We start from the raw sequence: 12,079 nt of genomic DNA, 5'->3' as shown, positions 1-12,079 counted from the left end.
ACAAGTCACTTTTGCAACTCCCACTTCTGGTCAGAGCAATTGTCATTTTGAGCATGCATGGAAAAAAAAATAGAGGAACAGTCTGGTCAAATACAGTTTAGAAGCACCTACAAGGTAAAACCAAACCCACGTTCTGAGTTCCTCTGAAACCTGATCTTCAGTCTCAGTATCAAGCTTTCCATTCTCCTGCTACAAAGGCTCCCATACACACCAGAGTTCCCACACCTTTGCTTCCTGCCTTAATAGTGCTCTCAGTCATTCCAAAACCACCCCTCTCCACCATACAGCTAACACTACAGGACAACTGTAGACCCTCAAAAATCATTGTTTCACCCAATATGCTCAAACTAAACCATCACACACAGCTGTTGAAGGGAGCTACACTGGAGGACTAGACTCAGATCCAGAAGACACTACAAGCCAGTAATTCCAGATGGACTCAAAGGACTGAGATCTATGGCCTTCACTCTTGGGCAGCTAGTACACATGGCTCTACAGCAGCCAAAACCAAAATACATCTTTCACCTCAAAACTTGTTGCATGCAGCCCACTGCTGCTACCCTTTCTTTCTAGGTTGAAGAATCCACAGTAACAAGAGCTAATTATCATTGAAAATGTCCAGCAAACACAAAAGGCAGCAAGCAAGGAGTACAAACAGGAGGAGAGCACGGACAAAGGAGATTTATCTATTATATGAAACAAGCCCTTGTTTCAGCTGTCACTAAGCGTGACTTAGAGTATGACAGTAACCAGTGTAAGATTCAAAGTTTTGGCATTAATGGTCTGTCACCATGTCAGACAAACTTAGGAGCTTCTTTTTCAATGGCCATGCTCATAATGCCTTACCCCCATGAACTCAGAACAGTGTTTGCACTTGAGGCACAGCATTTAACACCCTGAAATATGCAATTCCCAAGACAATCACACCTACCACTTTCCATGTCTTTCTTCACAAACTGTAACCTGCTTGGTTTCCTTCTCTCCTTACCCACCCTGCTTGTGTAGTAAAACCTGCTGAAAATAGTGTCAATTTGGAAATTTAAAGGGAAAAAAAAAAAAAGGCATCAAAGGCAACACATATTTACCAAAACCATGCACTGAAATATCACTTACAACTAATTCAGTTTAGTTAATACACAAAACTTGGAACTAGCTTAACATATTCAAACTAGGCCGCAGACATCTGAAATCGATGCATTATGATAACCCCAGTGCCACAGGTTCAGGAAGATTGCAATTTACTCATTTTGTGGAGTGTTTTTATAGAGATACACAGATATCTTAAAAATGTATACACAAAACCGATTTGGGGCAACATTTCTAAAAGAGAGCTTACAGATGATCTCAAGAGAACTGTTAAAGGAGCTACTGACTGCTATCTGATAAAAGACATAAAATGAAGCCTTTTAAGCATACAGAAATAAAGATGTAATGAAACTCACTTCAGAAAGTATACCTACTCCTGCAGAAACTAACAGCCCTGACAGAGCACCCTTTGTTAAAAGCAGCCAAATCTCAGGCCCTAGCCTGAAACTGATGTTTAATTTAAGAAAAAAGGACTGGAATCTTCAGATTCTATCAAATCATCTCCATAGCTATTAAATCCCTGAGAGCAGAGATTTAGAGGAGCATATACACAATCTAATCTGGTTATTTTACTGCTTCAATCATGGTAAATTAATACTGCAATCTTATTAAAATAATTTCTGGTGAATGATATTGGTAAAGACCTTTTTTCTTCCGGCAGATAAATTCCAGATTTATACACATGCATTTGCCAACACATAAATTACTACAAGCACTATCTCTCAGACTCAAATACATTTAGCCATCCCTGACTGCACTCCTGAAAGCTGAAACACTTTCTCCAGTAGCTCAAAAAGCTCACAGCTTTCTCCACAACTTCATTCCATTCTCCAGCAAAGGTTTCCCTTGACAGTATTTCATTGACACATCACTAGCTTCTCTTCAAATACACACCACTGTCAGTCAGTGGCTGATCACAGCATTGTTGCTCTCATCTACCCTTGGTGCACAGTAAAACATGTTACAAGCATCGCAAGCACAAATCACCTAGAACAGAAGCAGTCACAATTCCAAGCTATGAGGACAATCTAGAGTGGTCCAAAGAAATTCCCTGTGGTTCAGTCAACAGACAGTATACACTGGTGCAAATGCAGAATCTGTAGAAACTACTTCACATCTGTAATGCTGCAAGCTCCAGAAACAACACTGTAAACAGAAACACCAGGAAGCAGGAACAAGCACCTGTACAATTATGGAAGTGTATTCATATAAAAATGAGTGACAGTACCCTTTTAAAAATATGGCAAGCCTTCAGAGTAGCAATCCTGAAAGTTTTCTTCTGATCAGTAGTGTACAAGTTTGCTACCTGGTTGGTGAGATTCCAGGTGGCAATGTCATCCCTCCTTTCACTGCTTGAAAGATCACGTCTTCTGCTTTTTGCATTTCACAATGACTACTGCAGCTCTATGAAAATGCATCTTCTGCATCCTAGAGATTTGCAGCTGACAGCATCCTTTTATACATCAGCTTTGACAGACGAGGAGCAGATCCCCACCAAAAAACAGTTGTTCCATAAGTGAAAATATCTGAAATGACGGTAAGGCCTTTTTTTAAACCTGAGCTATTGAACAAATACTAAATGTTTCTGATTTAAATGTTTCTTTTTCAAATGTAACCTATGAGTAACTAATATAATCACAGGAAAAGCTGGTCAGTTAGATCCATCTCAATTAAGTATAGGAAACACCTTTTTGCTTATGTTTTAAGGATGACCAAATCCCTGAAATGACTAAGGCATTCACACAAACACTTGAAATTAGTTTCTAGGAAGTGTTAAACCAGATTTTACCTGAATAAGTGTCTTCAGCCCCATCTATTCAGCCTATTAGTTCAATAAAACTGACATATCAGTTATGAAGCACATTTTTAAAAAAATTGCCTCAAGCTTTTCTGGGCTTTAAAAATCAGTAGATATCACCTATAGACCTTATTATTAGTTCCAGATTACAAACTAAGCTTTGAAGTGGAAAATAAAGTGCAACCTTCATTTATAAAATCAATTCAGAATACAAAGCTTTTGCACTTATGTATGAGTTTTATGCATTTAAAGGCGGTTTCAGATACTGCTTTAAGTGGTCTTTGATCTTTTCCCTTTCTCTAGCCACTAATTTGTGTCCAGTTTCTCTTAAAGCTGCCTGTGCAAATAAACAGCAACTATAACACACTGCCTCCTTTAAGTTACATACATTTAAAAAAAAAAGTGTAAGCGTAGCTTCTTATTAGGAAGAGGGACATCAACTCATGATCAATTATAGCCTCAAATTGGCATATTTTCATTGCTATCAAATAAGTACACCTACTTACAGGGAAGAGTTAAAATTCATAAATGGAAAAAAATATTACTGATTCAAATCACCAGTATAGCATGATGTGCAGCAGTGTATTACCACAGCATCCAAAAAGCTTTAAAGCTGCTGAACCGGATCAGCCACACAACAACCAATGCATGCATCATCCTGCTCATACTAATGACTCACACAGCATCAAGCAGGGTTCGCTATATTGAACTACTGCCCAGAGAAGTCACACTGATAAATGCAGAGAAACTACAGTATTGCAAGGGAGGAAACACTGAAAGTACTTTGATCCCTATTTTTTCTTATATGTATTTATATACGTGCATTTGTTTTGGTTTTTACAGGTTTCAGGAAATAGTTCAGTGTGAAGCTATGAAAATTTTAAGCACAGGTTTAAACGCCAGAATTACAAACCACAGATAACTGCTTAAAACAAGAAGCAGCTCATCATTAAACTACAACACTGAACGTATGAAACAATTAATGTGTAATTTGGGCCAACAGAACATTACACCCAACATCAGCAGCAATGAACAAACCATCCATCCAACACAATACCTATGCTTAAACAAACCAAACTGCTTGTCTAATCCAAATACACATGATCTTGGACAGAGCTACAGGGAGCATAACTACTACTGCAATAAGGTGCACAGGATACCATGGACTACACTAACAGCCTTAAACTAAGAATATCTCGTAAGAACATCCAACAGCATTTTCTACATTGGCTGGCTATAAAACAGCCTATGACTATCAGACCAAGCAAAAAAACTCCAGAAAAAAAAATGTTGACAAGAATAAGATGTTAAAAATGTTACATGCTCCTAAGAAAAACAAGGTGAACAACCTGCAGTTACTGACCTAGTTTGCATCTACTGCCTGCGATAACAGAAACTTGAAAAACACTTGCTTCCCTTTTGTAGGTTCCAACTTAGAGCAGGTTGTTTTACTCCAAGAGCACAAAGGCAGCTCATGAATTTTCTTTTTTATTAAGAAATGAACTGCACAATCACCTTGCAAGGTAGCTACCCAAATAACCATGAACTCTCAACCTGATTTCCGCTAACCAAAGGATAACATGTTTTATCCTGTCCAAAACAGTGTAACATAACTGAAAGAATGAGAACAAAATCACTAGTGTGCTTCGAAGAGATAATAAGAAACAAGTTCAGCAGCATTTTAACCAATACAGACCTTCCTACCCAAATGTGAAAGCAAGCAGAGGATAAGGCAAAACCAGAACACTACTTACTTGTTGCTACGCTTGCCTAAAAATAAATGGTGCTTTAAGGCTGCTCTGAATTGTTTTAAATCTGTTCTGTTCAGTTACCTCACAAATCAAACCCTGAAAGAGTGATTGTCCCACAGGAGGTTCTTACCTGCTAAAGGAGTGATCAATACCTTTGCCATTCACAGTGTTTCCATTGATCTACCTGTAGTGGAATCTCTCCTAACAAATTGTAAATCTTTCCTGCCTTCCCCAAGGAAAAATCTGTCTTAAATCCCTTTTCTGTGAGAGAGGGACCTATTCAAACGGGTCATCAAGTATCAGTTTGATGAAAGCTCCTGCTGACAGCATCTAAAGTTCACCAGAGCATTTAAACTAATAGAGCTCTAAACGCAGTTTATGTTTTTCTCAGCTGAAAGTGCCAGCAAATTTGTCACAGAAATAAACAAGAATGACAGCACAAAATACTATAAAAAACAAAAAGTCAAGAAAAATATGCTAGCTGAATTTAATTTCTCAACAAATCTGGCTTACACTCAGTACTGTACTAGATCGAAGAGTTTGGATCAGCTTGAACCATCTTAGAAAAAGTACAGCTTAATAATAGTGTTCAACCTCTCCCACCATCCTTCACCCCAATACTGTTTCTACCAATATTCATCCAATTGCAGGAGGAGACCATTAAGCCAGAGAAAAACTTAAGTCCCCAAACGTGTCTACAACAAAATCTCATAAGCAACAGCACAAGAAAAGGGAAAAAGAAGCTGAGAACAGCAAAGCAGCATTAGCTTAGACTAGCTTAAAACTGTCATGGAACAATACCATGAGTGTAAGCTGCCTTAATAAGAGAAGGCTCTTTTAAGGTGGTTTTTATTTTGTCCTCAAAGCATATCTGGAAGCGATTGGGATGCAAAAGAAAACTTAATAGGTTCAAGAATGTACACATTCTAGATGAATGTTTACAATTTACCTGAAAACTTTTCTATCATGTTTCTTGTCCCATTACAGTAAATTTAACACTGTTCTTAAGCATCATTTGGATTTCTCAGAAATACTCCAAACTTGTACTGCATGTATGCCGCAATGAAACTTCTATACAAAATGCTATTTCACAGAAAGATAATTCTAAGCCTGAGCCAAGTTTCATAATAATCTACTCTTCTGAGCAACCTGTTTCAAAGCCATAGAACTTAAGCTGTACCACTAGGAACCTGGACATTGCAGAAGTTCAAACTAAAAAGAAACACATCATTTGTGTTGTTTGTTTATAAAAAGGGGGGAAGACACATTTTAACAACTCTGCAACCCTGACAAGACTAGAAAAAGAAGTAACAATTACTATACTGCTAAGATTAAACTTTGGCTTGAAACTCACTATCCCTTAACTAGTGTCTCTGTACAAGATTTTGGTTGCCATCACTTAATATATTTCAGAAGCCAACACAAACACAGCTCCTAAGTACATAAGCAGATGTACACACAGACTAATTTTCTGCTTTGACAGTCTGATGGAGTAAACTGTAAAGAATAACAAGTTGAAACAAACTAACTCAGCTAGTCACAATGTGAAACTACTCTTCAAGGCTGTCCAAAGCTCTTGTACAGCAAGTTTACTTCATTCCTCATGCAATTTGAGTAGATGGAGTATTTTAGAAAATCTGAGCTCATGGAACAAGAACCATTCTCAGCGAACACTAGAAGCTTCTTAAAAGAGAAGGCCACCTTGAAGGGCGCAAAAAGTCAGAAGGGCCAAGAACAAAAAGTACGTCATGATAAACATAGCACCTCTTCAAAGGGTGCTCTGCTCTGGAAAAGCTACACCAGATGTACAATTAATGTGAGGAAGAGAGGGTAGTGAAGCAACAGAAGCCTCTCAAATGCAAGTAACTGCAGCCTGACTCCACAAAGCATTTACAGTTTCTGCAAAGCACAAACAACCATCAACGTCATATTCTGAATATTAGCGAAGAGTTAAGTTCCATATCTGATAACCAAGACTGCATATTTACCATTTTATGGTTTTAATCTCTGCTTGAAAACTACTCAAATACATCTATCTATTCACAGTCAAATATCAATGAGGCAACCACCAGTGAATTATAATCTTTTTAAATCTATTTGGCACTCAAGAATTATCACCAAAGAACAAGCATGTCATTCACACACTTCCAGCAAGGACTGCATGTGCTATGTCACCTGAAACTCCAAATGTTAATCCGCAATGTCAACAAAAAAAGTTCTGTAAAAACTACAATTAAAACAGGAAGTCTACAAGTATAATAGTTCCTTTGTGGACATCAATTTCACAATTATTTTGTGTAGCAGTGGTCCTGAAGTTTTTCAAAAATGCTTTATGTTGTTCGGTCATTAAACAATTCCTTATACCACAGAACAAAAATACTTACCATTTCACAGCTAAGTTTTGCACCTCACCATTTTTATCTTCCAGTAATTTCAAAATCATCTTCACCACCTTTCTTTCACTGTCATCATCCAGCTTGATAGAATCTTTCTGTAGTTCTGTCATTAAGTCATTAGTAGCCATAAACCTGACAAAAGATAGTCAGATAATTATTACTAGAAGGATACATGTTATTCAAAGTGCTCAGGATTCCAGATTCTCAGTTTCCACCATGTGCTATCACGTAAATCATATTTAACACTGGATTACTGTTAGCTGTTTTTAGCATTTATTTTAGTTATAGAAAAAAACATGGAGAAAAATCGTATTTGAAAAAGAAAGTAACTTTTAGTTGGGTCATCATCCCTCCCCGATGAGAACTGCTACACATTTTAATTCCACTGTTTCCATTATATTCTAAGTGATCTTTACAAATTAAAACTCATACTTTTCTGGATTTTAAGTAGTTCTTTCATGACCTATGCTGATGTTTTTAAAAAATGGGCTTTTTAAAACCTTTTAATAAAAATAATTACCCAAGTCTATTTTAAGACAAATTTTAAGCAAGAAGAAAAATACAGAATGTTTTTCAAACATTCTTCATAAAATTCACAAAAGCCAAACAATGGAGAAATAAAAGCAAAGCTACAGTTAATGTGTTTTTCATTTTCTTGCCCTGCACAGACTAGCTTGTTTATAGTCCAGACAACAGCAGATCATGTTTATCCAACCCTCAACCCAGGGTGCCACATTAAAGACCAGGATTAATTCTTGAGAGATCAAGCAAATAAAATCATCTTTCATATCCATTGATTTTCTATTCAGTAAGTCACATCCCCCAATACAAGAACATACTGAGAAATGACTTTCCAAAAATATTGCTTTGACTCCTTTTGTTTCTCTTCCTTCTGAAGTCTGTTTTCCAATCTGTTCTTCTTTTGTAAGTGCCCTCTCTTCTCAGAAGAAATAATACAGATGTATTACTCAATTACAAATCCCATGGGCTTCAGTACCGGTCCCAACCCGCATTCAGAGCCCCAGACAAAAATGGTTTGTAATTAAACAGTTTAGGCTGACATTTGGGCTTCAGGCACATAAGCCTCAGGCAGACAACACTTGAGCTCAGGTCATACTTGGAAGGTTATCTCTATAGCCTGACATGCTAGATACTTCTTTTTTTACTAAAAATGAAAGCCAAGCCTCTGCATAATCTTAATATGCATCACAAATACCAGATGTCTGTCCTCACATAATGGACCTCAACTTGTCCTGTCTTTTAATACAGTAATTCCAGCCTAATAGACTCAAGGTGTTTCTAAGATAAGACCTCACTCATTTTTCATTCCCTCCAACACACCCACTGAAGCAACCCTGTAATCTGACAGGAACCAGATGTGGGCATAAGCAGATGATGAATGCAAATGGCATCAGCTTTTAAGCACAACAGGGAAAAAAACTTCTTGGGAAGTAAAAGTAACGAACAGATAGGATGAGGAATAAGGATATACATGAAATCATCCAATAGCAGAAAATTCAAAAACTGTCTCCTTGTTACTGTTATGTTTACATCCTTTTCTTAAACAGTCTTAATAGCTTCCCCTCACTTCCTTAGTCAATAGTTCCCATTTCCTAGTCTTAGAAGTTCACATGCACTCATCACCTAATTGTGACAAGTTCCTAAACTGAGCAAAGTTTGTGCATCCTCAACGCATTTGCAATTTCTGCACTCAACTACAACTGAAGAGTCCTCCTGGCAGACTCCTCTATTAAAATAAATCCAACTCCTTCCCAACACTGTGGGGAAGCTTGGCAACTTTAAAGTAGCTGGTATTTAGAAACATGGTTTTGAGTAGTTTAGATGTGGCCTTTAGTCATGGCTGCTTCCTCCTCAGGCACATCAAACTTTACCTGGTGCAAAGTAGCAGCACGTAAGCAACTCCTCATACCTTGTACTCAGAGTAGTCATTCTCCTCCTCCCACAGCCACACAGTAAACTGCCACCTTATGTTACTGCCCATTTTAGAGACCAGGTTTCTGGATACTACAAACATTTGCATCAGACAAGTCAGTTTAGCAAAAAAGCAGATTAAATTCTACGGTAAAGTGATTACTTGAACTGTAGGTTATACTCAGCTCCTTGGTATCAAGAAGTTAACTACAATGTCCCTCTTCAAATATACCTTAGAAAAATGCACTAAATACTATTTTATCCATTATGCAAATATATGATACACAAAGTTCCATAAAATGTGTTACCGCATAACAGCAAGTTTGTAAAGGTCTACTGTCACCCATTTCCATGGCTTGTAAAGTCAGATTTTCATCTACACTAGGAATTTTTGTTTGGTTTCTTGTTTGTTTTGTTTTTCTCTCTTGTTGGTTGTTTTTGTTTGTTTGGGTTTCCTTTAATATTTGAGAATCCCAAAGTTGTTCAAATCTCCTAGAACAGGTCATTTCTAAAGTGTACTCTACACAATTACAAAGCAAGTTTTAACTACATGTAGCTGGGGAAAAAAGTGCTTGCTACAACTGCATTTGACAGGTGTAACCTACCTTTTTTATGCAGAAAGTTTTATACTCAAAGTCAGTATTTAGCCGGTATCCATTAGAATTTTTTCTAAGTCATGCTCCCCATAAGTACAAAACAGAAAGCTCACTTAATCACAGAAACAAATTAGCACGATGAAAGTAAAGAAATCTTCAGTAATATTCAGAGGAAAAATGTTTGAATTTATTTTTAGTACAATTTAAGTAAATCAGGAAATTCTGGATTGCCTCTTTTTAGACTAACCAAATTGTTTTTCTACTTCCAAATTTTCTAGCTTAAACTTCCGGATAACATCAAGCTACTAAAGTATGACAGAAATCAACATAAATCCCCATAAGTTTATTACGTGTGTCCAGTCCTACAACAGTTTGTAAGATTATTCAAAGTCCAACTCTATGGTTATTTAATCTTCACCTCTGTTTTCCTTTAGATCTTAATATATTAACAAGAAAGTTGTTTTGATGTCCACATGTTTTTTAACCGTAAACTAAGCACTTTAATGTTGTAGCAAAGCAACAAAACCTCACTGTATTTTATGCCTTTTCTCTGTCCAAATTCATGTACCCTCTTTGACAAATAAAGGCTTCAAATGTGAACTTCTGGTTGCACATAGTACAAAGAAATGTCATTATTTTTAACTTAACATTTTGCCACAACTATTGTATATTATCTCTGCTGGGTTTTAATAACTTACACCATTTCATTTTCTGATACTTAATACTTTCTGATCCTTGTATTTTATCTGCTATTAATTTATTGCAAAGCAAGCGCATGATCAATAAGAAGTAGTGCTCCTACAACGGAACCTCAAAATTACATATACCAGTTCTGTCCCCTTAAGACTCAACTGGACTTCTCTCTCTGGATGCAAAGACTTTGAGAGGCAACACCAAATTATATGAGTAGCACAAACCCACTCTGTCTACAACATGCAGCATCCAGGAAGCACGTGAGTTCAAGATGATGTTCAAGCCTGCCGTGCTGGGTGGCCCTCCCTGCTCCTATTTGCAGAGTCACAGGGTCCGTATTGAGGTTGGGAAGGGACCCTGGGAGGTCATCTCACCCAATCTCTGTTGCTCAAAGTGGAGTCAGCCACAGCAGGCTGCTCAGGACTTTGTCCATTAGGCTTCTGAGCATCTGCAAGGCCAAAAAAAACCAAACGCTAACTTCCTCCCTCACCTATCCCCACGCAGTTCTGCAAACCTGATGACCACTTCGCTCCTCACGACTGCCTAGGATATCTGCCCACGAGGCGTGGAGGCCGCGGCTTTTCGGGCACTGCTGTGTCCCGTCCTTCACTGGCAGCGAGAAGAGGCCCTGCCTCCCAGGAACTTACTTCCCCGGGGTAGTTGAAGATTCGCGCCCTGCCCTGCAGAGGCGGCCAGGGGAGGGGGCCCCTCTCCACGCAGGGAGGTACCGAGGCAAGCACGGCCCGGTCTGGCGGTACCGGGCCCTGACAGCCGCGACGCCAGGCCCGGGGCCGGCGCGGAGGCAGTGGGGGCAGGGAGGCGCGGGGCCTGCGGGCGCGCCGGGGCCAGGCGGGCGGCGGAGGGCGCGGCGGGGAAGCGGCGGCGGCGAGCCCCACCTGAAGTCCTTGTCGCTGGATGTCATTTTCTCCAGCAGGTTGGAGATGTGGTACGAGGCGCTCGCCATGTTGACGGACCCGGCCGGGAGGGAAAGGAGGAGAAGAGAAGGCGGCGGCGGCGTCTTCCCGGCCTCGCCGGCTCCACTTCGCCCGCTGCTGGGGACGGCGCACGGCGGGCCGGGGCCAGAGCCGGGGAAGGGGGCGAGGGCGGCGCAGAAAGGCGGGCACTCCGCCGCCTCCTGCGGCTGCGGCTGACACGGCGGGAGGGGCAGGCGGGCGGGGAGCCACTAGCGCTCGGCAACGGGTCAAAGGTCGCGGAAGGGGCCCCCTTGCGCTGTCGGCGCCCCTGATTGGCTCTGCCAGTGGGAGGGAGGTGCCCACGGTGGTGTGACGCCAGGGCGTACGTGGCGCAGAGCGTGCGCGGGAAGTTTAGGCCGCCGTCGGACGGTGGCGGGAGGGAGGGATGTGGCGGCGGGAGGCGCTGGTAAGGCTGGCGGGGACTACGCTTCCCGGCGTGCATCTCGTCCATGTCGCACCAGCAGCTATTGGCAGTGCACGCCGGGACGTGTAGTTCAGGGGGACGGCGGGGCCTCCGCGGCGCGTTGCTCGCCGGGATGTGGAGCCTCGTTGTGGTGACCGGCTGAGGCGGGTCGCAGGTGGTGTGGGGAATGTTGGGTGCTTCGGGTCTCTCCTCGAGCGAGAGCCGACTGAAACGTGGCTGTTGGTACACTTATTCTTCGACCTAGACGCTGGCTGCATTAAAAGGATTCGCCAACGCTCTTAGTGCCTGGTAGTGCCCTGAGTGGGTAGGCACCAGATGTGGTGATTTTTGTTCTGCGGCCATTACAAACCAATGGCATATTACGGTGTTAGCAGACGCTGCAGCTTTTGTTCCGGGCTCTCTCGTACATGTGCTGCTGCCATAGCTGAG

At 40.7% G+C, this 12,079-nt stretch overlaps 1 protein-coding gene across 1 annotated transcript in view; it reads right to left on the bottom strand.

Annotated features, from left to right (window-relative positions):
* CAND1 (cullin associated and neddylation dissociated 1) overlaps window positions 1–11,501 on the bottom strand; it is a 29,734-nt gene extending 18,233 nt beyond the window's left edge. Inside the window, exons 1-2 of the mRNA XM_065668477.1 lie at window positions 11,149–11,501; window positions 7,020–7,163 (exon numbers count right to left, since the gene is read on the bottom strand). Of these exons, the coding sequence (XP_065524549.1) occupies window positions 7,020–7,163; window positions 11,149–11,216 (212 nt within the window). The 5' untranslated portion in view covers window positions 11,217–11,501. The remainder of the gene's footprint in view (window positions 1–7,019; window positions 7,164–11,148) is intronic.
* Window positions 11,502–12,079: the final 578 nt, after the last annotated feature.

Source organism: Lathamus discolor, chromosome 1, assembly GCF_037157495.1.
Source record: "Lathamus discolor isolate bLatDis1 chromosome 1, bLatDis1.hap1, whole genome shotgun sequence".
NCBI lineage: Eukaryota > Metazoa > Chordata > Aves > Psittaciformes > Psittacidae > Lathamus > Lathamus discolor.
Note: the sequence above shows the minus strand (reverse complement) of the source record. Positions and strands in the feature narration are given on the sequence as shown.